This window comes from Cetorhinus maximus, chromosome 5 (assembly GCF_964194155.1).
Source record: "Cetorhinus maximus chromosome 5, sCetMax3.hap1.1, whole genome shotgun sequence".
Taxonomy (NCBI): Eukaryota; Metazoa; Chordata; class Chondrichthyes; order Lamniformes; family Cetorhinidae; genus Cetorhinus; species Cetorhinus maximus.
In genome coordinates this window covers 68563988-68591127 of record NC_135883.1, presented here as the reverse complement: position 1 = coordinate 68591127, position 27140 = coordinate 68563988, and the positions used below count along the sequence as shown (strand labels likewise).

General features: G+C 41.9%; 1 protein-coding gene across 1 annotated transcript in view; it reads right to left on the bottom strand.

Annotated features, from left to right (window-relative positions):
* LOC144680701 (pecanex-like protein 2) overlaps positions 1-27140 on the bottom strand; it is a 211603-nt gene that overhangs the window by 40202 nt on the left and 144261 nt on the right. Inside the window, exons 27-31 of the mRNA XM_078541957.1 lie at positions 22499-22732; positions 19773-19876; positions 12466-12610; positions 4229-4459; positions 3007-3281 (exon numbers count right to left, since the gene is read on the bottom strand). Of these exons, the coding sequence (XP_078398083.1) occupies positions 3007-3281; positions 4229-4459; positions 12466-12610; positions 19773-19876; positions 22499-22732 (989 nt within the window). The remainder of the gene's footprint in view (positions 1-3006; positions 3282-4228; positions 4460-12465; positions 12611-19772; positions 19877-22498; positions 22733-27140) is intronic.

The window sequence follows — 27140 nt, the reverse complement described above, 5'->3', positions numbered from 1 at the left end:
GGTCCCAAAGAAAAGAAAAAAGTCCCAAAAACCAGGTAGTTGGGCAGAAGATGGTCCCAGGAAGACAGTGAAGTTAAGGGAAAAGAATAGGAATCCGAACTGGTCCAGTTGAATGGAATCGACAGTAAGAAGCAGAGTGAAAAGGCTCCAAGTTAAAAGACAAAGCTGCGGGGAGCAGAATCAAGGCAAAATGGGCTTGTGAGAGGCCAGAGGAGGCAGCCAAAGGTGGAGCAGTGGTGTCCTGCTTGGCACAGCCGAATACCTGAGAGTGTGTGTTGGGGAGTGAAGCCTGAATGCACGTAAAGATCCAGGGGTGTAGAACATCAGAAGGAGAGTTAAACCCCTTGGAAGTGGATCCTTGTTGAAGACATCCAAGTGAAAGTGTCGTTTGGGAGAAGATGCAAAGTGATTACTTTGAGCGTTGAGATTGGAAATCTTCAGGAGAAAGACAGAGTTCAGTGAGACCAGTTGGCTCACGGTGTGACAAGCATCTGGAGGGAGTTGTTGAGAAATCCATGGCATCTGCTTTGGGTAGCATCTGTCACTTGGTTTCAGAGTGTGGGGGTGTGTCTGACCACAAGTCACCTAATGGTTTACATGGACTATATATTTGTGAACATTAGAGTACAAGGTAGATTTTGTAACTTCTGTTATCCTTATGAATTGTATATATCTGTTTATACCTGTAGTTGACTCTTAAATGCCCTCTGAACAAGGGCAATCAGGGATGGGTAATAAATGGTGTCCCAGCCAGCGACGCCCACATCCCATGAACGAATTTTAAAATAATTCAGTTAAGGTATGTTGGTGAAAGAGCAGTGTAATATAGTTCACTTATTCTTGTTTAATAAATGTTTTATTCTTTTGTTAAAAGTTCATCAGCAAACTCTGTGGTCGGATTTTCCGTGCCCGCCAGCGTTGGGTATGTTCGGTGGTGTGAGCAGACAATATGGCGCAATCAGTTTCACGACGGTGTGAAATCAGTTCGCGATCGTCTGCTCAGCCTGCCGATGGCAGGCCGCGTGCTCCGCCATCGGACGTCAGGAACCTCATTGTAATACATCAGCATATCATTATTAGGCCTGCCTGCCAGAATCGTCACCCATTCCGCTAGATCATCCATCCATGTCGGCGGGAAAACATGCCGACATGTTTCACAACAGCACATAAACGATGTGCACTTGGCGGGCTGCACTTTGCTTGGGACTTCAAGGTTTGTTTGCCTACCTTGTTTTGGTCAGCACTCGCAGTCATCAGCGCCAGGTTTCACAGACAGCACCACATCACTTTTAGGGAGGCTCATGGCAGGTCTCTACCTACCAGATCAGCCATATGTGGGTGGCTTTTCAATGGCTGCAGGGCAAGGGCTTGCTTGGTGAAGGGGGAGAAGTGGCCTCAGGCAAGGGAAGAAGTTGTAGGACGAAGGCTGTACTGGGGAAGGAGGGATTCCCAGCGTGTGTGTTGGGAGCACATATCGATCTGTGCAAGTGGCCTCAAGCTGGTGATGCCCGAGGAGGCAGTCTCCAGAGGAGATGAGGTCAGATGGACATGTGAGGATATGTGAGAGAGAATGGGTGGTGATATCCCTTGAGCTGACAGTGAGTGAGATGCCAGTGAATGTGTGATGGGCTTGAGTGTGTGAGTTTAGAGTGCTGAGATGGTTGCCATACCCTGGCTGCACGGATGAGATCATTCATCCTCTATCTGCACTGGATGGCCAATCTCTTCTGTGCAGCATTGGCACTGATCACCACTGCCATTGCCTCCCAAGCCAGAGTGGAAATGTGGCTACCCTTCCTCCAGCCAGAGAGGGGACAGAGGGCATCACAACAGCCTCCACGGCATCCAAAGGACGCTCGAGGGCTGCAGTCTTCTTGCCTTTCAGGGTCATGTCTTCTTTGCTGCAGTCCTGGGCTGGAAGCACTAAGCGCGGCTGTACTTTAAATATGGTGCCTGGCGCCTCACGTGATGAAACTGCGAGGCAACAGAGTGGCAGGCAAATTGGAGCCAATGCGGTGGGTTTAGGACGATACAGCATGAAAACCTGTAAAACGTTTTATCCGCCCACTTCCACATTTACTGCAAATCTGGGACGATTCCACCCTGTGACTCTGTTCAGTAGCCACTTTCCACGCTTCTGAACAAAGAATAAAAGTTAGGATCTATCTAGCCAGGTTCCACCCTGGGATCTGACTTGTCCAGAAGTAACATCAGCTAGGGTCATAACACCTTTCTTAAGTAAGGAGACCAGACAAGGTCTCACCAACAGCCTGTACAACTGCAGCAATACTTGTCTACTTTTATATTACATTCCCCTTGCAAAAAACAACAACATTCCATTTGCCTTCCTAATTGTTTGCTGTGCCTGCATACTAACTTTTGGTGATTCATGTACCAGGACACCCACATCCCTCTGTACCACAGAGTTCTGCAATCTCTCTCCATTTAAATAGTATACTGCTTTTCTATTAACACCACAAAACGCTGACCAGGAAGATGGCAGAGTGCATCAAGAAGGTGGGGACTGTGGGGAAATATGGGACCTGTGATAGAGCCTCACTCTACAAAATAGTGAAGAAAATCGATATCAGCCATCAGGCCAAAAACATTTGTTCCTTCTGCAGGAAGACTAAGATGAAGCTGACGGTGTTCGGTATCTGACATTGTGGATCCTGCATGAAAACAGTGGCTGGAGCAGTTTTGGGCCTACAACACTGCCTCAGCCATCACCATGAAGTTTGCAACATCTCCTGTGGGAGCTGAAGGACCAATGAGCACAGGGTAGAGAGTCTGATCCCTACCAGAAGCTTATATGCCAGGAAACCTGTGAATAAAGGGTTAAATGAAAAACCACAAAAAAGGAAAATGTTTTGAGCCTTCAGGATGCAGTTGCAGGAGGTTACAGAGGTATGGAGGGGCAAGACCATGGAGCAAACTGAACTCATGGATCAGAATCTTAAATTGGTGGAGTTGAGGGATCGAGAACCAGTGTAAACTAATATTTACTTTTGCCACCTGGAAGTGAACCACAGATTGAGATTCTCCAAACTGATTGGACCTCCCCAGATATTCTTGAGCTGCTTGTGTGATCCAGCGTAGGATGTGGTAAGAGGCGAGACGTAAATCGGGTAGCCAATTGGCTGGTCACATGAGGAATTGATCATATTTCTCAAGGCCTGCTTGGCATTCTGTATGCTGCCTCGCTCCGGGTTGCGATTCTGGAGGAATACCAGCTCCAGTTGCTGTCCTGCCCACAGCCCCTTCACACATTCTTTATTGACCTATTGCGAGAAAAGGAAAAATCCTCTTAATGTACAATATTGGTACAGCACTATGAATATTAATAAAACAAATATTATAAGTAGGGCCCTCAACTAGGAAGCAAGGTACGCCATAAATCTAAGATAATAAAAGATAAGTAATAAATCCAATAGGAAGTTCAGGAGAAACTTCTTTACTCAGAGAATGTGGAAGTCACCACTACAGGAATTGTTGAGGCAAATAGTACAGATGCATTTAAGTAATAGTTAGATAAGCACATGAAGGAGAAAGAAACAGAAGTTTATTTTGAGAGGGTTAGATGAAGAAAGGTGGGAAGAGGCTTGTGTGGAACATAAATACCAATGTAGACCAGTTGGATCTTATTTATGGCCCCCAGTTTTGGTCCCTCCACAAGTGGAAACGTCTTCTCTATATCTAACCTTCATAATTTTAAAGACCTATAAAAAAGCGATGTATTTCTATCATGCCTTTCACAACCTTAACTCATCTCAAAGTGTTTTACAGCTAATGACATATTTTGAAGTGTAGTCACTATTGGAATGTGGGAAATGCGACAACCGATTAGCACACAGCAAGGTCCCACAAATAACAATGAGATAACGACCAGGTAATCTGTTTTGGTGATGTTGTTTGAAGGATAAATATTGGCCAGCAAATCTCTCCTGTCCTTCTTCAAAATTGTGCTGTGGAATCTTTTACATCCACCTGACAAGGTAGAGGGGACCTCAGTTTAACAGTTCATCTGAAAGATGGTACCTCCGAAAGTGCAGCACTCATTCCGTGCAGTCTGTGTTATGAGCTCAGTCTCTGGAGTGGGTCTTAAACCTTATTACACAGAGGCAAGTGTACTACCATTGAGCTAGGGTGAAAAGCATCCCCTTTTCCACAGAAAAGAACCCTGGCCTGTTTGGTACGTGTGCATGAGAAGTATGTTGACGATGACTACCTTCACCACTTTAAAGCTGAGATAGCGTCGATGAAGCATAATTATCTTGTATTCATCAGCTCCATCATCGACCACATGCCTGAGTGCGAGTAGAGCCTCTGCGTTTGACAGGATGGACTGGCGCCATAATGGGTCTCCCTCGTGACAGATGACCAGTGTCCGTTCATGGCTGGTGATGGCCCCGTACAGTATTTCAAGATCCTCATATTCATCGGATGAGGTGAAATGGTCCTGGACATAGAAAACACAATCATTGCAGTATCAGACACTGCATAATCAGAGTTTCCTTGGGTCTGGAGTTTGAGAATATGACTAGCACTTACTCCTCCAAACCCCAACTGTGAAACTGCTGCTATGCTGATTGGGTTTTATCTGCACTATATTTCATTCTCACTACAAAAACCAAAGTGCATTTCCTTTACCTCATGGCCTCTTCCCTCACTCAGCCTAATTATTCTCTCTCTGTGACATCCCAATCTTTCTGTCTTTCTGACCTCAGCTTCTCTCTCTGTGACCGCATGCTCTCTCTTTCTTCTACCCCAGCCTCTTTCTCACACTCTCTCTCTTTGTAACCCCATCCTCTCTCTCACCTGATCTCAGCGACCCCAATTTCCTTCTGCAACCTTGGTTTCTCTCCTTGTGAGTATGTAGTACGTCAGCCTTGCACAGTGTGTAGTGTGTCAGCCTTTTTTTTTAAAACCATTTTCTCAGTTATATTAGGAGAAATAGGGTAGTCAGGAGCAATATGGCCTCCTTGAAAATTGATAATGGTGATATTTTTAATGAAAATAAGGAAATGGTAGGCATGTTGAATAATTACTTTGCATCAGTATTTAGAGTAGAGGAAGAGTTCAGCTTGCCAGAAATCCCAGGGAAACTAATACTGAAACATGGGCAGGGTTTCACTAAAATTAACATAAACAAGATAACAGTAATTATCCAGGACCAGATGGTTTCCATCGCAGAATTTTAATGGAGTGAGTGAGAACATTGCAACCATAATCTTCCAAAATTTTCTTGATTTGGGAAGCATTCCTTTAGATTGGGAAATTGTGCATATCTCTCAGCTATATAAGAAAGAGAGGAAAACCTAGACCAATTAGCCTAACATTTTCAGGTGATCAAAGAGAGTCAGCATGGATTTGTAAAGGATAGGACATGACAGATGAACAGAGTGTTTTCTAAATGGTGAGGAGTTAGAAACAATGGAGGTCCAAAAAGACTTGAGGGTCCAGGTAGGTAGATCATTAAAATATCATGAACAAGTGCAGAAAATAATCAAACTACTAATGGACTACAAACCTTTTTATACCTAGAGAAATAAAATACAAAAGAGAATAACTCATGCTCCAGCTGTACACACCCTGGTTAGACCACACTTGGAGTACTGTGAACATCTCTGAGCACTGTATCTTAGGAAGGATATATTGTCCTTGGAGGGACTGCAGCTTAGGTTTACATACGAACACATGGATTAGGAGCAGGAGTAGGCCACTTGGCCCCTCGAGTCTGCTCTGCCATTCAATAAGATCATGGCTGATCTGATTTTCACCTCATATTCCTGATAACCTTTCACCGCCTTGCTTATCAAGAATCTATCTACGTCTGCCTTAAAGATATTCAAGGACTCTGCCCCAACCGCCTTTTGAGGAAAAGAATTCCAAAGTCTCACAACCCTCTGAGAGAAAAAATAATTTTCTCATCTCTGTCCTAAATGGGCGACTCCTTATTCTGAAACAATGGCCCCGGGTCCTAGATTCTCCCACAAGAGGAAATATCTCTTCCGCATTCACCCTGTCAAGTCCCCTCAGGATCTTATATGTTTCAATCAAGTCGCCTCTTACTCTTCCAAACTCCAGTGCATACAAGTCTAGCCTGTCCAGCCTTTCCTGATAAGATAATCCGCCCATTCAAGGTATTAATCTAGTAAACCTTCTCTGAACTGTTTCTAATGCATTTAAATCTTTCCTTAAATAAGGAGACCAATACTATACAGTACTTGGGATGTGATCTCACCAATGCCCTGTATAACTGAAGCATAATCTCCCTACTCTTGTATTCAATTCCCCTTGCAATAAACAATTCTATTAGCTTTTCTGATTACTTGCTGCATACTAACCTTTTGCAATTCATGCACTAAGACACCCAGATCCCTCTGCATCTCAGAGCTCTGCAATCTCTCACTGTTGAAATAATATGCCTCTTTTTTCATTTGTCCTGCCAAAATGGACAACCTCACATTTTCCTACATTATACTCCATATTTGCCAGACCTTTGCCCACACACCCAACCTATCCATATCCTTTTGTAGCCCCTTTACATCCTCTTCACAATCTACTTTTCTACCTGCCTTTGTGTTATCAACAAATTTAGCAACCATACCATTGGTCCCTTCATCCAAATCATTTACATAAATTGTGAAGAGTTGAGGCCCCAGCACCGATTCCTGTGGCACATCACTCGTCACATCCTACCAACCAGAAAGTGAACCATTTGTGCCTACTCTCTGTTTCTTGTTAGCTAGCCAATCTTCTATCCATGCTAATATTCTATTTTCCGCAACAGCCTTTGATGAGGACCTTATCAAATGCATTCTGAAAATCTAAGTACAGCACATCCACCGGTTCCCCTTTATCCACAGCACCTGTTACTTCTTCAAAGAACTCCAATAAATTGGTTAAACATGATTTCCCTTTCACAAAGCCTTGGCTGATTACCTTGAATTACCATGATTACCTTGAATTTGTCTAAGTGTCCTGATATAAAGTCTTTAATAATAGCTTCTAACATCTTCCCTATTACACATGTTAAGCTAATGGCCTATAGTTGCCTGCTTTCTGTCTCCCTCCCTTTTTAAACAGCTATTTTCCAAATTAATGGAACCTTCCCCAAATCTAGCGAATTTTGGAAAATTAAAACCAACGCATCAACGATCTCACTAGCCACTTCTTTTAAGACCCTAGGATGAAATCCATCAGAACCTGGGGGCTTTTTACATTTAAACATTTTAAATCTCAGATTGATAGATTTTTGTTAGAGGTATTCAGGGATTTGGGGAAATATATGGAGGTAGGTTGCAGATCAGCCATTATCTGAATGATGGAACAGGGTTGAAGGGCTAAATCGTCTACTCTGTTCCTTTGTTCCTATATGTGCAGTGTGTCAGCAGACTGTCCAATACTCCACTACTGCTTTGATTTAATAAAGTCCTCTTCCTTGGTGGATTACTGAGAGCAGGTGGCACAGTGATCAGCAGCACGATTCCGATTCATGATAGGATCCTATCTTGTCAGCCAATGTTGTACACTGGGCAGGTAAGATTGTTGAACTGTGTTTGGATCTAATATTTAAACCTAAGGTATTACTTTGGCAAACATGGAACCTGCAGATTATATCCCTTCTGCTGTATGAATCCACAAATCAACTCTCAGGAGGCATAAACAGCTTTGGAATGCAAACAGGAAACTCCTGCTTGTTACAATTAAATGTCTATGCAATGTCCGTAGCTAATGCCAGACCCAGAGGAAGTGGGTTTCCCCGGGACATCGCCTGCTTGGGAAAATTACTCCAATGTCACCTTCACCTCAATCTTCAGGGTATGCTTGTCTAATGGTTTATGTAACTGGATTAATCCAGAGAATGTGGGTTCCATTCCAGCAGGATAGTTTGAGAGTTTTGAATACAATTCTTTAAAAATCCTCAAGTAAAAAGCAGTATCAGTAAAAGTGACCGTGAAGCTGTCAGATAGGCACAAAAACCCAACCTTTCACTAATGTCCTTAAAGGAAGGAAATCTGACGTTCTTTCCCAATCTGGTCTTTTTGTGACTCCAGTAGCATGTCAACTTTCCTTCTGAAATGGCCTAACAAGTTCCTCAGTTATATCAAAACTGCTACCAGTGGTTCAAGACGATGCACTGCCAACTTCTCAAGGCAACTACAGATGAGCAATAAATGCCAACCTTGCCAGTGATGTCCAGAACACAAGAATTAATTTCAATAAATGTGAAAACAAGTGATCTGGAGATCAAAGCCAACTATGCACCATCTGATTCCTTTCTACAGAGTGCTCTCTGGTCTCTCACCCTGGGTGCACTCCGACCCCTCACCAACAGTGAGTTCCCACCATGACACCCTGTGGAGCATCAGGGGCTGTGATTTTGCAATGGCAAGTTGCTGAAGTGCAATATGCCAATTGTGGGACCCCGTACTTTCCTTGTCAACAGGACGTGCAGAACAGGAAGGACTTGCTGAAGACCCTGTACCTACTGACACAGCTGGGGGGGGGAGCACAAACAACAGACAGTCCTGTCCTAAAATGGCAGACAGGGTACGGGGATGGGGGGGGTGGGGTTGGTGCTCCTCTGTAAAAGGTAACACCCTTGACCCAGGGGTCAGGTTGCTCTGGTCCCATCCCCAACTGCCTCAGTTCCCCGCCTCCTTTGGGGTGTTAGTGCTCTATTTCTGTTGGGTGGGACGCCGAGGTAATTACCTCTCAAGGTGAGATTTAGCCAGGCTGTGTGCAACAGGCAGAAGGGTCTCCCTCAATAGCCATGAGTTGGAAGTAAAGCTGGAGCTGCCTCCTCCCCAACAAGAATTTGTGTTCAAAGTGCAGTCGTGTTGAAGGTGTCCCCATTGTTATGAAGAGATATTAATGTCTATATTGTTATTGGAAATTATTTTTAAAAATAGAGTTCTAGTGGGGTCTGTGCCTATGTGTACATATGTGTGTGACTTAGTTGGATTAAAGCCAGCTAGTCTGGGTGCTTTGATGTATTGTAGTTTTGGGATGCTTATTAGGTAAACGTAAAGAGTGTAGAAGGTAAAGTGTAAATTTGCATGTTAAAAGAAACCATTCAAGACTGCGGGTGAAATCTTGCACCTAGCTAGAAGACGCCAAGCAATGTGTTTATTTTTTCCAGCTTACTAATAAAATTAGTGGGATGAAAGGATGTTATTGTTAGAAGAGGTAAAGTTAAAAGCCTAGTGATACAATGGGAAATTTACATTCAAAGAGAAAGATATGTATAAAGGAGGAAGGAGATTGTGTGTAAGGTATTTTAAGATCTGACAAGTGTGAGAAGCCTCCAGCCTGAAGCCTCAAACTGCTGTCTGCAAAGACCCAGAGCTGAAAGAAACTCATTTTGAATGCGACTGCCAGGTGTCTGTTTAAATCTATGAGATTTACTGTTGCCTTAACGGGGGTGTAACTGAGAGTCAGATTAATTAAAGGATTTTTGTAGTTATTACTGTAGCAATTTTGTAGACGTTTGTATGTGTTTACAGTCTTTCTTGTAGTAATAAATGTTTAATTTAGTTTTATAAAAAACCTCTTGAGTCTTAGTGGTCTTATTAATACTGAATTCAAAGCCTGCACTCGAAACATATAAATTGCAAAAATGGGTTATGATAGTTGTTTCAAATTTCCCTCTGCGATTTGAACAACTCAGCCTTTACCATTGGCTGCATCATAATAATTGGGGGCTCTTTGTGGGTTGTATTTGAAATTCCTTGATTTTTTGCATTGGTGAATCTTAAGGCTACGAGTATGAGAAGTACTTTGAATTCAGGAGTGGGTGTGAGGTAATTTTGAAGTGGTGAGACTGCAAAATGGGTGTATCCATGGTTACATCTTTTTTGGGAGTAGAAGATATAACTCTGATTGGGTTACAGAAAGTATCCAAGAATAAGTTAACAGAGTTGGCGGATAAATTACAATTGGAGTTACCTGCAGGGGCCAGGAAAGCAGATATAGTTGAAGTGATAGCACAGCATTTGAAGTTGGAAGTGATATCTGACACGAGTGAGTCACAGCTGGACGTAGTGCGACTTCAGTTAGAAATGAAGAAGCTTGAACTTGAACAAGCAAAGGAAATGAAAAAACTGGAACTAGAGGCAGCAGAAAAAGAAAAGGAAAAAGAAAGACTATTTCAAATAGAAATGGAAATGAGAAAACTTGATCTCCAGAGGGAAAAGTTAGCAATGGAAGAGAGAACTAAGGAAAGAAACAGAGAATATCGGCTTAAAAGGCTGGAAGTTAAAAAAGAGACTACAGATTCTGAGGAAAGTTCTGATGGAAAAAAACCTATAACCCAAAACCCAGTGGGGAGAAGTTTAAATTTATACAAGCTCTTCCAATGTTTGAGGAAAAAAGATATTGAAGCATCCTTTATTTCATTTGAGAAGATAGCTAAACAGATGAAATGGCCACAGGAGAACTGAACAATATTGTTACAATCCAGGTCGGTGGGTAGAGCACATGAAGTATATGCTTCAGAAGAAATGACGGTGAGTTATGATGCGGTGAAAAAGGCTATTTTGAGTGCATATAAATTGGTTCCTGAAGCACACGGGCAGAAATTTAGGAATGAGAAAACAACCTGGGCAAACTTATATTGAGTTTGAGAGAGTAAAACAAAGTAATTTTGACTAGTGGATGCAGGCATTAAAAATAGAGACAACCTATGCAACTCTTAGAGAAGTAATTCTTTTGGAAGAATTTAAAGATTCAATTCCTTCAGTAGTGAGAACTCATTTGGAGGAACAGAGGGTTCAAACGGTAAGACAAGCAGCAGAGATAGCTGATGATTATGAGTTAGCTCATAGAGATAAATCTTTTTATCGTCACCCTTTCAAATCGGAAAAAGATAAAAAGTGAGAAGGTGAAAGGAAGATGGGTAGTCAGGGAAGAGAAGGAGTAGCTGGAAATTCCCATGAAGTTTTTTCTCAGAATAAAAAGGAAGGTGCTGAGTGTAGAAGTGACATTCGAAAGTTGAGGTGTTTTCATTGTAATAAAGTAGGACACACAAAGTCAATGTGCTGGAAATTGCAGGGAAAACTTGTTGGAATTATTGGGGTGCAGAAAAGTTCTGGAAGTAAAAGTACTATGGGTTCTGAGGTTCAGGCACAGGAGAAACCAGTGGTTTGCGTACAAGTAAAACAGGGAGAATCAGTAATAGGTAAAGAAGTGGGAATGTGTTCACAGTTTACCCAAAGAGAATTCTGAGGAGCAGGTTGCAGAAATGTTTAAAGATTTTGTGTGTGAAGGGAAAGGCTTTCCATCTGTACAGGGTGGAGTAAGTAAAGATGTTAAAATTTTAAGAGACACAGGGGCTAGTCAATCTTAATGTTGGGGGATAGTGATATTTGTTGTTCACAGGAAGTATTGCAGGAACAGGTGATAATAAATGGGGTTTATGGAGATGCTAAACCTATTCCATTGTGGAAGGTAAATTTAAAAAATAAGTGGAAAACTGGTGAAGTGACTGTTAATGTGGTGAAAAAATTGCCCATTGCAGGGGTTCAATTTATTCTGGGTAATGATATAGCTGGATCACAAATGTGGGTGATGCCTATGGTAGTTGAATAGCCTGTAAAAATGTTTTCAACAGAGGTGTTACAAGAGGAGCATCTTGGAATGTTTCCAGATTGTATGACAACGAGATCACAGGCACACAGGTTGAAGCAAGAAAAACAAGAAGGACAAGCAGTTCAAAGGCAGGAAGAAGGTATTGAAATCCAATTAGTAGGCACTGTGTTTGATAACATTGTTCAGAAAGACATAGGAGAGGACCATTCAGCTGAAGTCTTTAACTCAAGGCAAGTTAATTGAATTGCAGTAAAAGGATTTGCAATTAAAACAGTTATATCAGACAGCTTACTCAGAAACAGAGACAAAATGTATTCTAGAATGTTATTACCTTAAGGGTGATATTTTAGTGAGAAAATGGAGGCCGTATCATGTTTCAGCAAATGAAAGCCGGAGAGAGGTACATCAGATTATTATCCCATTAAGGTATAGAAATGAGATTCTGAGGATTGCTCATTAAATTCTAATGGGGGGACATTTAGGAATTAGAAAGACACGGGAAAAAGTACAGAAACATTTTTATTGGCCAGGGTTGCATAGGGATGTAATCAAATTCTGCAGAACATGTTACACATGTCAGGTGATAGGGAAACCACAAGCAGTGATTAAGCCAGCACCTTTAATCCCAATTCCACCATTTGAAGAACCTTTTACTAGGGTCATGATTGATTGTGTAGGCATGATGGGCTGAATGGTGTCCATCTGTGCTATGTCCTTCTATGTTTCTTGTTCTATGACCCTGTTAGCTAAGTTATGCTATCACCAAACTCATGGAGAGTTTACCATACTTCACTGCATCCCTGTGGCTTACTGATGTGCCTTGTCAATGTATCTCACCATATTCACGGAGACTCTGAATACCAGATTTACCTGGTGGAGCTTCAGGGACATTCGGATTCCTGGGGCAACGACCTTGTGAAGCAGATCTATGTCTTCAAAGATCCATTCCTGCTTGGCGGTGATTCTAAAATCTCCTTTAAATAATGCATGGAGCCCGTACAGAAATGATTCCAAGCTGCAAAGACATACACATAGTTCAGTCCCAACTAGATCATGCTCATTAATCCAGTCGTGACAACATACCCATCTCCTCGACAGTCTATTCTCAATAATTCCAGTGTTTAATTTGCACAAAGAAAAATTGAATCATCTGATAATTTGAATCAGACAATGTAAATAATGCAGCAATCAGTATTTATTATTACCAAACATTCCAGTCAAACAACTTCAAATTAAGAATAACAGTTGTTAACTTCACTACCACTGCTAAAAATTAGAGTGAGGCCATTTAGCAATGAAATCAGAAAGCACCTACACACAAACAGACATGGATATCTGGAATTCCTGACTCTAAAAGGCTGTAGATTCTGGGGAACAGTTGAAAATTTCAAATTTGAGATTAATAGATTTTTGTTGGGTAAGGGTATCGAGAGATTTGGAACAAAAGCATGTAAATGAAGCTAAGGTACAGATCTAATTCAATGTTAGAATAGGTTTGAGGGGCTGAATGGCCTCTTCTGTCCCTACAGTCTTATAGTCATCATTATCATTCTTCCTGTGGCATTAACACAGCATAAGGCAATCGCCTAAATCTGCCTTGAGCATTTGCCTCACGTTCCTGTAGTTGAGGCATTTCATCCGTATCAATTCTTACTATATTCTGTGGAGGTCCGCTGGGTCCACCTGAGGGGACAGAAGGTGCCTCAGTGTAGCTTCTCATTCGAAAGATGGTACCACTGACAGTGCAGCACTGAGTGTCAGGCTGGATTATGGGGTTCAAGGGCTGGATTTTTGCTGAGTCAGGATTACTCGGGAGGCCTTTAAAAATGGCAGGTGGGTCCCAATTCTGGGATTCCCGATCCCAAGCCCAGGGTTTCCAATTTTCAGGAGTGCCTTTTAAGGATACAGGCTGGTTCAGGTCATGAGCGTGCAGCCTGCACTCCCAACATGGCCAGCTCCATTTGCGGGAATAAGCATGTACTCGTTCTCTGCAACTTTCATGGAGTCAGGCCAGCTTTTCAAAGAGTCATGGTTCACAGTACCTCAGGAGTGTCATGAACAAAAGTCTACATTAGGGAACCTTTTAAAAGTTAATTTCAATGCCCCTTGCCAACACCAGTCCCCTATGGCACCCCTCATGCTCCCAATGACAAGGTATGCCCTCCACCCACCTTCTATGGCCCCTCATGACCCCCCATTGCCAAAGTGTGGCACTTCCATGCCCATTCACTCATTATACACTATATAGAACCAATGAGCCCTATATTGACAATAGGATGTGTAAAAAAGCTTTGAAAAAGTCATTCATTGATTACTTTCCACTTCCTTAGAAAAAAACTCATTTTCACTGAAGGCCAATAAAAGTGTTGATCGTCCAGACCCTTTAAAGTATCAATATCAGAAACTCAAGCACTTGAAACCTCCTTATCTTGTGTAAATAAACATTGTGAAATTGACAGCATAGATCAGAGGGCCAGAGCTGTCAATCAAGCTATGCTTTCCCTGGAGTTCAGGTATCTTAGGACTCTAATGGATGTTTGGGCTCTTGGCAAAGAATATATAATGAGGCATGGCTAAGAGCCTGGAATTCCATTAGCATGTTGAAACACCTGAGCCCCAGTGAAAATAGTACTTGAATGTTAGCTCTGGCTTTCTGATCTTTGCTGTCATTTGCACAATGTTTTATTTATACAAGATAAACAGGTTTCAAGTGCTTGCAGTTTCTGCTATTGATACTTTAAAGGGTCTGGATGATTGACACTTTTATTGGCCTATAATAAAACATTTTTTAATAAAGTAGAAGGTTATCAATGAATGAGCTTTTTTTTACACATCCTACTCTCAATATAGGGTCCATTAGTTCTATACCATGCATAGTGGGAAAATGGGCATGGAAATGCTCTAGCTTGGCATGGGGGCATGCAGGGCCATAGGGGTTGAGGGAGTATACCTTGGCATAGGAGCATGAGAGGCTATTGGGGTTGTTTTGGAGGGCTTCCCTGGCTTGGGCCATGAGGGTTGTTTGGGGGGGCATACCTTAGCATAGGGGATGGGAGGGGGGGGCATGAGCTGGCATGGATGGGACATGGGGAGTGTGTGGTGGTGAGGGCTAGATGGCCTTTATTACAACTGGGACAAAGTCCCACAGCTCTGAGATGGGCCTTTTAAACAGCCCCCTCCACACCTGGTAGCCCCTGTAGCTGCCTCCGAACTTTTTCTGGATTTGCTGGCCCAACTGCAGCCTGCAGTCTCTCTTCCCCTGTCATGAAGCTATTAATGTTATGTAATACTACTGGAAAATATTTTTCTTTTAAAATAGAGCTTTACTCTGTGGGTTTGTCTTAATTGGATCAAAGCCAGCTAGTCTGGGTGCTTTGATGTATACTAGTTTTGAGATGTAAGAGAGGTAGAGTGCATTTGCATTTTTTGAATAGAGCATTCAAGAAGGCGAGTGAAATCTGGCACCGAACTAGCAGAGACAAAGCAATATGTTTATATTACTAATAAAATTGGTACTATGAAAGGGGTTTTATTGTTAGAAGAGGCTGGTAATACAATGAGAATTTACATTCAATGAGATATGCTAGGTATATCAGAGGGCAGTTTTCGTGTGTGCGAGGCAGAAGCAATGTAAGATCAAAGCAGCTGTAAGCCTCCAACTGTCTCCACAGGAACCAAAGTGGAAAGAACCTAATTTTGAATTTGTAAGGTGAAAATGCTTTGCTTGGTATCTGTTGAAAGTCTATGGGTTGCTGTTGCCTTAATGGAGATTAGTTTGGGAATTTATTAAAAGATATGATAGAAGTAATTTGTAGCCATGTATATGTGTTTAATGTGTTCTAACTTAATAAAATGTTTCATTTAGTTTAATATAAAACCTCCCAAGAACTGGTGGTCTGATTCCTGAATTTAGAGTTGCAGTTCAAACATATCACTTAAAAATATAGGTTATGGCAGTTGTTTAAAGTTTCCCTCTGGGATTTTTAAATAACACAGCTTTATTGAAAGGCTGTCTCATAACACATCCCTCAGCCACCCCAAACATCCCATCCTTGTGGGCACTTTCTCCTGAGGCAGGTCGAGCCAGGAATTTTCCTAACTCCTTCTACCTGCTGCAAGGATGAAAATCCGGCCTCATGTCTCTGGACTTGAACCCACAACCTTCTGACTCAGAGGTGAGTGTGCTGCCCCTTGAGCCACAGTTGCACTTGTCATCTTGGCTGAGCTCACTCCTGTGTGGACCTTCTTTCAATTCATTAAACTTGTAAAAGAATTTGGACAAGAGACATCTGGGAAAAAAGTAATCCATTAGATGAGAAACAGAAGAAAGGAAAAGAGCTAGGAAGGATAGTACTGTGTGCTGCATTGTTTATCCCAGGAAATAAGAAGCATGACAGAGGATTTTCAAGGAATTATTTTCTTTCATGCAGAAGGACAGAAGTATAAACTGGATCTTCAAACTAAAACAACTGTCCTACTGTCATCTGGGAGCTACTGAAAATTATGAGGTCAACAAACATTCTGACAGCACGCACACATCCACTGATGAACAGGAGATCTGAGCTACTCAGGGCAGGCACATTCCCCATAACAGGAACAAAGCCAATTTGTTTATCATTGCTCTGATCAGTACTTGGATTTGTTGACTCGTAATATTATTTCTTAAAGTTCTCATCCTCATGTTCAAATCCCTGCCTATCTCTGTAATTTTCTCCAGCCCCATCCCCGCCCCCTCCCTGCTGAGGTTTCTGTGCTTCTCTTATCCTGGCCTCCTGATCATCCCTGATTTTAATCACTCCATCATTGCTGACCATGCCGTCAGTTGCTTGGGCCCTAAGCTATGGAACTCCCTACCTAAATCTCTCCATCTCCCTTTCCTCCTTTAAGATGCTCCTTAAAAACCAAATGCTTTGATCAAGCTTTTGGTCATACCTCCTGATGTGGCACAGTGTCAAATTTTGTCTGATAATGTTCCTGTGAAATGCCTTGGGATGTATTACTATGTTAATAGCACTGTATAAATACAAGTTTTTATTGCAGTAAGTTTACTGCAGTTTTTGGATCTGCCCCATGAATATTCTGTGCAAATTATTTTGTGGATAAACAAAATTTCGATTTGTCTGCTGCATAAATATTTTGGAGTGGCTCCTCTCCCAAATATGTTCCTTAAAAAGGTTGCACATGCACAGTTAGGCACATGATGGAGGGTTATTTTGTGTTTTGGACTGGAAATCAAATGTTCAGACATACTGCTCAGTATTTAGTAAACATTAAATGAGATGAGCCACTGGTCCCATCATGGATCCCCCTGACCTGACCTCTTACATCACAAGGGAGAGATGATTTATCACATAGAAAACTCCATTAGATTTTTCTCTGATCCCTCAATGGGGAAGGAAAATCTAATAAGATAATGTTTGGTTGGAAGTATTCCCTCATTTTACAGAAGAAAGGGACAGACTGATGAAAATTTTGACTTAGTTTGTTTTTAAAGACCACTTTGTCGGAGGGTTACCATCTCTCCTGGATTGTCGTAGAATTAAAGTTTAATCTGCCAGACACTCCTGCGAACAAACCTTGGAGAAAATCATTGCGGTATTTCGTCTCCCACTTTGTTCCAGGCTCTGGCCAGATACCTGTCAAACAGCAGGGCTGCAATGCGCCCAGGATACACAGGAGCACTGGCATATGCACACTCAAATGGTAAATGGATGGACCATTCCGATGAAAGGTCACTGCCCTGAAATGTTAACTTTGTATCTCTCTCCACAGATGCTGCCAAACCTGTTGAATATTTCCAGATTTTACTGTTTTTATTTATGATAGAGTGGTTTCTGGAGCACAGAGCATTGTGAGTATTGTAGTCACCATTATTGTCTGATTGTAGCCGGAGTTAACATACCAGGAAACCATTGGCAGGAGGGTGTGGGAGGGGCAGTTGAAGGCATGAGAAGATCATGTGATGAAACCTCCCAGAATACTGCTTAATCAGAGATGGTGGCCCCAGGTAAGTTTGATCAGCTCGGAAACCAATTCCTACGCAGATGTGTAGTTTCCCGGAATTCCACAGTCCCAAAGCAGCTGTCCAGCCAGTCTGAAGCCCAGAGCCTCACTGTTTCCTGCTGAGACTCACTGATCTGAGGAAATCTCCCTACTGTCTGCAAGAAAACTTACACTAGCCAAACAGACCATTTGTTTTCTTTGATACAAAAGGGGATACTTTGGGTAAAAAAATGCTTCCTTTAATACTTTCCTTCTTTTACAAATTATTTAGTTGCCAATTCAAGAAACATTTACAATAAACCTTGTCCCACTGAGTATCTGATCATCACTGTCTGCAGTTAGCTTTATTGAATTAATCCCGTTCTTAACCTAATATTTGCCTAGCTTTTCTACTGAGAGATAACTAGATTTCTAAAGGGCAATTAGGGTTGGGCAATAAATGCTGGCCTAGCCAAGGAGGCCACATCCCATGAAAGAATAAAAAAAACTGCTGACAGTCTTTCCCTCATATCTACTATTGCTCGAGTCTTGTTCACTTTCTACTGTGCTATCTAGTTCAGTCCACAAATTGAAGTAAATAATCTGTAATGATTTAAATTATTAATGCCTCAGGAATTCAAAGACCTGGATTATATTTGCACTTGATCTTCTTTTCACTAAAACCAACTTCAGCCTCTCGGTATAGCTCACTGCTAGAATGCCTGCTCTGAACTTGCTCTAGAATATCACACATGTGGCCTCATCCATAGTTAAAATGATCTGTTTCAACTTGGAATCAAATACACTTTGGAACACCCGAATGTTGATTCACCTCACTGATGACAGTTTGATAAAATAAGTCAATAGTCACAACTCAATTCATTTCCATTTCTATCTTTGCCAACTTTCTGAGGTATATGTGGTTTCATGGTTTCTGGGCCATACATTTATGACTGCTGTAAAATCCATCTGACACTTGTTTAATCCATCCATTTATTTGCTCCGAATCTCTGAGTGTTATTTAGCTTCATCACGTGAATAACTTTTCCCACATAACCTTGGTGTCATCAGAAAAATCTGTATTATCACAAGAACACACCCTTTATAAGATCTCAGTACGATGTGCCGTATTGAACTCCATATAGTAGGAAGAATTTTGAGAATTTACAGAGGGGACAGCAGTTTCACTAGGATGCTGTCTGGTATGAGGAAATACAAATATTAAGAAAGATTTTAAAAATTGGGGCTTCTTTCATTAGTACAATGCAGACTACAATAAAATATGATAGAAGTATTTCAAATTATGAAAGAATGGGACAGGATAGATAGAAACAGCACTGTTCCAGTAAATAAGGGACCTTGAACAAGAGGCCATAGGTACAAGATTAAATTTAAGAGATTTAAAACAAAGAATGAGAGAAACATCTTTACGCAGAAAGTTGTGAGGCTGTGGAAATCACTTCCAAGGTTAGCACAGTTAAGGCAGAAACTTTTGTCAACATTCAAGATTAGATTGGATGGATATTTAGATAAAGTCACTTCCATCACAATAGTGTGTTTCCATTCTCATCATCTATATTTAATATCAGACTATTTAATTTTGGCTGAATTTTTCCCAGTAATTTCACAGCAGTCCAAAGAGGAGGACTGGGGAGAAGTAGGGAGAGGTAGGCAGGATGATAGGGGCAGGGAGGGTATTATGGGGGAGGGAACGGAGGGACAGTAAGGGGAAGACCCCGTTGGAGGTCAAGAAGATTTTTACAGGCCAGTCCCCAGTCAGCTGCTCTTCCATTTTGGAAGGAAAGCCACAGCTGGTCGGCAGGGAATGGGGGAGAGGTGGTGGGATGTGCTGAATAATCGGGGAGAAAAAGGTCCACCAGCAACAAGGAAAAGCTTTGGAGAGACAAGGTGAGTCGAAGAGGAGGGCATGAGGATGGGTTTGGGTGTGTCCCACTCTGGAATGGTAAAAGTGCCATTGGACGTGGAGGTGATATCATGTATCTCACAGCTCATTGATTTGTATTTATGCATAAGTCCAATGGGAGATCGGCAGGAAATGGAGCTGCTACATTGTAATTGCTCCTCTCTGATTAAAATCATCTCTTCCCCCAACCACAGAACTGATTGTAACAATGTTATTTGTAATGTGCACTGCAAGTGTTGCAACTGAATTGGCTAAAATCATGGCAGATTACCTGATGGACATGTTGTGTGTTGCCGTTCCTAAAGCTCTTCTGCCAAAAATAGAGAGGCTGTAACAAAGGGTTACAAGTGGGGAATCTCCATCACTTCTCACAGGCTGTAACACAACACAGAATGGGTCAGCATTACATGTAACTTATAACCTGTACACTTGACAGCACAACTTAGACACAGAATCTTGCAACACAGGAGGCCATTCCCCTTCAAAAAGCATAGCCCTGCAAATTTTTACTTTTCAAGTATATAACCAAATTCTAAGTTGGTAACAGGAGGACACAGGTTGAAGATAATTGGCAAAAGAACCAGGGGTTAGATGGGGAGAACTATTTCCATTAAGTGAGTTGGTACATTTAGAATGCATTGTCTGAAAAGATGGTGAAAACATTCAATAATATCTTTCAAAAGGAAATTGGATGTATATTTGAAAGGGAGAAATTTGCAGGGCTGTGGGGAAAAGTGAAGGGGAGTGGGACAAATGGATAGCTCTTACAAAGGCAAAATACTGCAGTTGCTGGAAGCATGAACTAAAAACAGAAAATGCTGGAATACTCAACAGATCAGACAGCATCTGTGGAGAGAAACAGAGTTAACGTTTCAGGTTGTGATGAAGAGTTCTGATAAAGTGTCATTGTGACCTGAAATGTTAACTCTGTTTCTTTCTACAGATGCTGAGGATTTCCAGCATTTTCTGTTTTTATTATAGCTCTTACAAAGAGCTGGTAGAAGCACGATGGACTCGGATCCAGGTCATAATAGCTCGCTGCAATAGCAAAGAAATAAAAATAAAATTCATACAAGTAGAAAAGGGCAAGTGGTAGGAAGAGAAATTAGGAACAAGAGGAGGCCATTCAGCCCCTTGAGCCTGTTTGTTAATCTGATCTGCATCTTAACCCCATTCCTCTGACTTGGTTCCCTAACCCTTAATACCCTTGCCTAACAAAAATCTATCAATCTCAGTTTTGATATTTTCAACTGATCTTCAGCATTAAAAGCTTTTTTTTGGAAGGAGAGGGTTGTGGATTTCCAGATTTCCACTATCCTTTGTGCCAAGAAGTGTTTTCTAGCATCACCCCTGAATAGCCAAGCTCTAATTTTAAGATTGCATCCATTCCGGATTTCTCCACCAGAGGATATAGTTTTTCTTGAGTTATCTTAAACACCTCAATTTGATGACCTCTTAATCTTTTATACTCAGGAGAATACAACTATGTATGTCTATGTGAACAGTCTTGATAATTTAACCCTTTCAGCCCTGGTATCATTCAAATAAATCTATACAGCCCCCCTATCAAAGCCAATATATCCATCCTGAGATGCAGTACCAAGAAGTGACCACAGTACTTGGATGGGGCCTGACCAGAGCTTTATATATGGAAGCATAACTTCTAACGTTTTGTATTCCATGTAATGACTTTGAGACATTAACAGCAAAAAAGTAAAAATAAAATTCATACAAGTGGAAGAGAGTGAGTGACAGCACCTTAGTAATTACAAGAATGAAAGCCTTCCACGCATCAGGAATTATTAAACAAACACAGAATTCCAAAATAAATATATTTTAAATCAAGATAAAAGCAAAATACTGCGGGTGCTGGAAATGTGAAATAAAAACAGAAAATGCTGGTAAAGCTCAACAGGTCTGGCAGCATCCGTGGAGAGAGAAACAGAGTTAACGTTTCGAGTCCATATGACTCTTCTTAAACGTTAACTGTTTCTCTCTCCACAGATGCTGCCAGACCTGCTGTGTTTTACCAGCATACTTTAAATCAAAACAGATTGTTGATGTCCTGGCTACATTAAGCAACACAAATAATCATCTGAGTACTCTGCAGGCAGGATTTTGTGCTCAAGTGCCTGGAGTGGGACTTGAACCTACAGTCATCTGCTCAGAGGCAAGAGTGGTACCTACAGAGGGTCTTAAAGGAGGAGATGCAAGTGGAAGGATTCAGGAAGGGAATCGAGAGAATGCCCTATGCCCCACAGACACACAGTTACAGTCCTGCCCCATTGAAAACATGGCTTCAGTATGTGGGGGAAGAGAGAGGTCTTTTTAAAAATCAGGCAGTAAATGTAATGCCTACAGGAAGCCTGCACCCCAAGACATTTCAGTGACGTTCTGGAGTGGGGTTGGAGTCATAATTCAGCATTATTTTTAAAGAGAAAAATGTGCTAGCTTTGTGAATGGGATTTCTAAATAAAAAATGGTTTAATAGGATGATAGCAGAATTGAGTGGTTAATAACTATCAGAATGAAGTGAACAGGCTGGGCTTTTTAATCTAGAAAAGAGGAGGCTGAGGGGTTTGACCTGGTAGAGGTTTTTAAAATTATGAAGGAGTTTGATAGAGTGGACGTCGAGAATGTTTCCATTTGTGGGGGTCATCCAAAGTTGGAGGCCATAAATATAAGATGGTCACTAATAAATAGGAAATTCAGGAGGAACTTCTTTACCCAGAAAGTGATGAGGATGTGGTACTCACTACCACATGAGGCAAATAGCATAGGGACACTTAAGAAGAGTCTAGATAAGTACATGAAGGGGAAATAAATAGAAGGGTATGCCAAGGAAGCCACAGCACTGGCATAGACCAGTTGAGCGGAATGCCTGTTTCTATGCTCTACATTCCATGTAAGACCATATGGAAGCAATAAGAAATGAACATGATGACTAGGAATGAGATTATGTGAGAGTGAATAAAGAAATATCATTTAATTGTACACCTTTGTCCTTTTACTGGTGCAGTGTTGAATCCACTCCAAATAAGCATTACAGAAGCTGGCTCTTGAGATTCCCTTGTGGCAATGGTCATAGTCTTCATCAATGTTCACATTAAAAACCCCTGGGTCCCTGTCGATGTAATTCCATGCTGTGCATGGATGCAGAGCTTCCTGTATGGATTCATTGCTTAACCAGTTTTCCAGTTTTGGAGAGCGAATCAAATAATATATTATGCTCTGCCGAGAAAAATTCATTAATACACAATCTCATCTCACTGTTATAACAGATGTGCTCATTTATACCAGCTGATCTCAGTACAATTCTTTTCATTAACAATGGTTCAAAGAAGACATTAAGGAATGACTTGAATGCTACTTTTTAACCATTGTTTAACACCGCAATTTAATACACCTCTTAAAACATTCATTTCAAGGAAGAAAATTGCTTTAGTGAGAACTATTTGCACTTATACAACGCATTTAACAGTGTCATCTGAAAGTGCTTCACAGATACATAAGGGAAAGGGACTGCATGTCAAAGGAGATGTTAGGAGAGGTATGTGGGCTTTTAAGAGAAGAGGGGCAATGGAGAGGGGCAGGGGATTAGGGACTGAATTCAGAGTGCAGAGCTTCGGTAAAAATGTGGAAGTTTCTCATTTCTTGTCCTGGCAGATTCCATTGCAGATCAGAGCAGCAGTAACTCCGATGCGAAGTAGCCAAGTGCTCAGGTGTGCTGTGTTCATCAGCACATGAAGTTCATAAAATTCAACTGCTTCCAAATCATTCCAACAATTTATCAGCGGCCCCTCTGGTTTAGCTGACCCTGTCTTTCTTGATTAACCACCTGTGTCCTGAGTTTTTTTAGCACTGGTCGCTTGTTAATTTTGAGCTCATGCATCTGTTTGTTGCAACCATGTCCCATTCTGATTGCTGTCCTCCGTGTCATTTCTATCACAACCACACCCTGCAGCTATGATCACATTTGGCGCAAGTTAATTACTCCTGCTCTCTGGTTTCACAATAATGGTGTCAGCCACGGCTCAGTGGGTGTTTTCTCCTCCGGGTCAGATGGTCATGAGTTTAGACTCCACTCCAGAGACTTGAGCACAAAATCTAACTGAAATTGCTGTACAGTACTGAGGGAGTGCCGTACTGTTGGAGGTGCCATCTTTCAGAAGGGACATTAAAAGGGACTCCATCTGCCCTCTGGTTATTATCAAATTGCTCTTTGTGGGATCTTGTTTTGTGCAAAAGCGAATACATTAAAAAAAAACTTCATTAGCTGTAAGGCACTTTTGGATGCCCTGAGGTTGTGAAAGGCACTATATCATTCCAAGTCATCTTTATTACTCACAGCACAAAATGGTTGGGAGAGTTTATGCCAGCAGCTAAACTCAGAGCCCTTAGATGACCAACATACAAAAAACCTTAATTCATCTGTTGGCAGTTAACTTGCTGCTGTTGAACTTTACAGAGGGGCAAGTGTTTCAGATATGGGTCCTCCCAGGAGGTTTGCCTTTGGGAGCCTTTGCAGATTGACACAGAGCTCGACAATGCACAAGGTTTGACAGCAGCTTCCAAACCCGCGACCCCTACCACCTAGAAGGACAAGGGCAGTAGATGCATAGAAACACCATCACCTGCAAGCTCCCCTCCAAGTCACACATCATCCTTGGAACTATATTGCTGTTCCTTCACTGTAGCTGAGTCAAAATACTGGAACTCCCTTCCTAACAGCACTGTGGGTGTTTTTGCAACACATGAAATGCAGCGGTTCAATAAGGCAGCTCACCATCATCTTCTCAAGGGCAATTAGGGATGGGCAATAAATGCTGGCCTAGCCAGCAATGCCCACATCCCATAAATGAATTAAAAGAAAAGTGGGGTATATTGATGATCAGGCAGTGGTCTGACAGTCTGGCGTATAGAGAGGGAGCGTGTCCTGACAAGCAATCACCCAAAGGACTGGCTCTGAAATGGAAAGAAATTTAATTCCACTACTGTATGCCAATATCAAATTCAACTCCTAAAGAAGTTACCTGCATTTATTTCTCAAAGCTGCTTACTGATGAAAGAGAGAACAGTTGATTGACATCCCCTAAACTGGGGTCACAGCTGAATACCCCTGTATGGAATCCACAAGGATCCTAATGAAAAGGTATAATTAAATAAGATGTACCAAACGCTTCAGGATCAGCACTAGAAATAATATCCAACCTTGATTTCCAAATGCAGTCCCCACCACTCGTACCATTCCCCCTTAGCCCTAGCACCTCCTATATTGGGTAAATGGCTCTGACTTTTGGAATCACCTTAGGCATCAACAGCAAAGGCACCGCTTAAACCATATTAAGGGGGCCAAAGATTTCAGGAGTTAAGCAGGTTTGCACCTCCTTAAAGTGTGACTACCAGTCATTAGATCCTGTGACGTTTGTACTGTTGCTATTGCATGCTTCAATTGAGCTATTCCCCACATCTAAGGCTGCGTTTGCTGTCAACGCGCTGCATGCGCAGTTGTACCTCTTCACTCCGTGACATCATTGCGAGCGACAGAGATCAGAACTCCCCCAACCTCAGTATGATGCTTATATAGAGAAAAACAAGGCCACCCCTCTGGCCCATTTATCCTGTTAAATAAACATACAAATGGTCTGTAATCCCTTCACCTGTTTCCTATCAGACATCTTTCCATAATTAAAGCTGCCAAGTCAGGTGGAAGTAATGGGAGGCTTTAAATCTAGTGCTTTCGATACTTGAAGATCATATACCTTTACTCATTACAGCCTCAAAGTGCTTATAGCACTGAAATGTATAAATGAACGAAAGCCTATTCATATTCCTATGATAGTTCCCTTACAATGTACAGTACGTCCCTTGCGCAGTGATTCTAACTTGCAAACATTCATTGTCGCCACAGAATAACTTGCAAACATTTTTTCTCACTGCCGAAATGTGTGGCTTTACTTTCCAAGCATTTTTTAACTAGGCTGACATCATTGGTTTTCTGCGCATGTGCAACCCAGTGCGCATGCGCAGACGTGTATTGGCGGGCATCTTTGCAGGCAACTTGTGTTGGCAGGAGACATGGTGCATATCTAAAGCATTTCAAGGGAAAGCAACAAGTGTATCTCCCCTTCATTTCCTGTAATAAGGACTTTGACACACCACTGAACTTTTAACACTTTCTCTCCCTGTCAAACTTCATGGAACAAGTTGTGAGGAGCTCAATGTGGATTGTTATTTAAGCTTTGCTCATTTCACACCCAGTGAAATCTGCTGGGTTTTAAAAATTTTCAATTAAACTTCAATTGGCGTCAAAAGAAGAGCTGTAGAATAATATTACGGTCGCTAGCATCTCAGATTTATATAAATGTAAAACTTTTCTTATGAATCCTTGACACAAGTCAGTTCCTATGATGTTCCTTTTTGGGATCCCCCTTCTCTCTCTACAGCTTGTGGAACATTATTAACCAGTTGGAGCTATAGGACAATTTACAAACCATAAAATCCCAATTTTAAATATTTAATAAGCCTGTTTAGTTATTGCTGTGTGAGGAACAGCACTAGGGTAGAGCGGGAAGTGAAGAGATGGAGGACGGAGCAGGCAAATTTAATTGACATCAGCTAGAAGTGATTTTGGGAAAATGTACTGTGTTGGACATTAACAGTGCAGTGACAAGCCTACAGTTAGGGTTACCAACTCTGTATTCCTGGAGGTGTCATCACATGACCACCCAACTCTAACTGTCCAGGCCCCATGTGCCCACACACTCATCCTCGAGGTGCCCCCGCCACCCCACACCTTGCCAGCGTTGGTCACCTGACACACCTACCCTCAAAATGCCCCGCCCTCTCATGGCCAATCAGAAAGTGAACAGTCTCTTTGTTACCCAACTGGAAGATTCTTAACTATCAGTCAAACAGCCTCCTTCTCCAGCTCCCATATTTTTATAACTACCAAACAAAAGTGCTAAATGAATTTTTTTTTAAAAAGTAAATTTTTAAACATCCCAATGAATTTTGTTATGAGATCTGACTTACATTATCGGTGAGTGGGGGTTGGGAACTCCAACTCCCGACTGGCCTTGGGAGTTTTGTGCATGCCCAGACTTGGAGCAGGTGATGCAGGTGCAATCCAGTGTTTTGCAGTTCTCCGAGCTGAGGACGGGCCCAGGACGCCTGAGCAAAAAGAAAACAGCGCGAGAAACAGGGTCATATGACCCAGGAGCGGGATACCATATTCAGAGAAGAGGCCAGGCAGGGGACAAGGAGAGGGGGCAGGGAGAGATCCCAAATGGGAGTCCCAAACAGGGGACAGGGAGAGGTCCCGGAAAGAAAGAGAGGAGCATAGAAAGAGGCTCCCAGCCATAAAAGGGCTGTAGTTGGCAGAGTTTAAGTAATGGGGGCTTTGGAGAAGCCCTGAAGATCTAAGAAGGCCAAGAAGATTAGTGACTCCATGCTGCAGGACACTGGGGAAAAGGTAACACTTTGGAACAGTAGTGTTTTGCTCACTGTGGCCAAAGAGCTGAAGTTGTGCTTGTGAGTTGGTGCTGGAGTGCAGACTCAGGAATCCAGGGGAACGGAGTCTCAGGAGACGAGACTGAAACCCTGCAGTCGTTGAGGCAATCCAAGTTATGGGGGATTT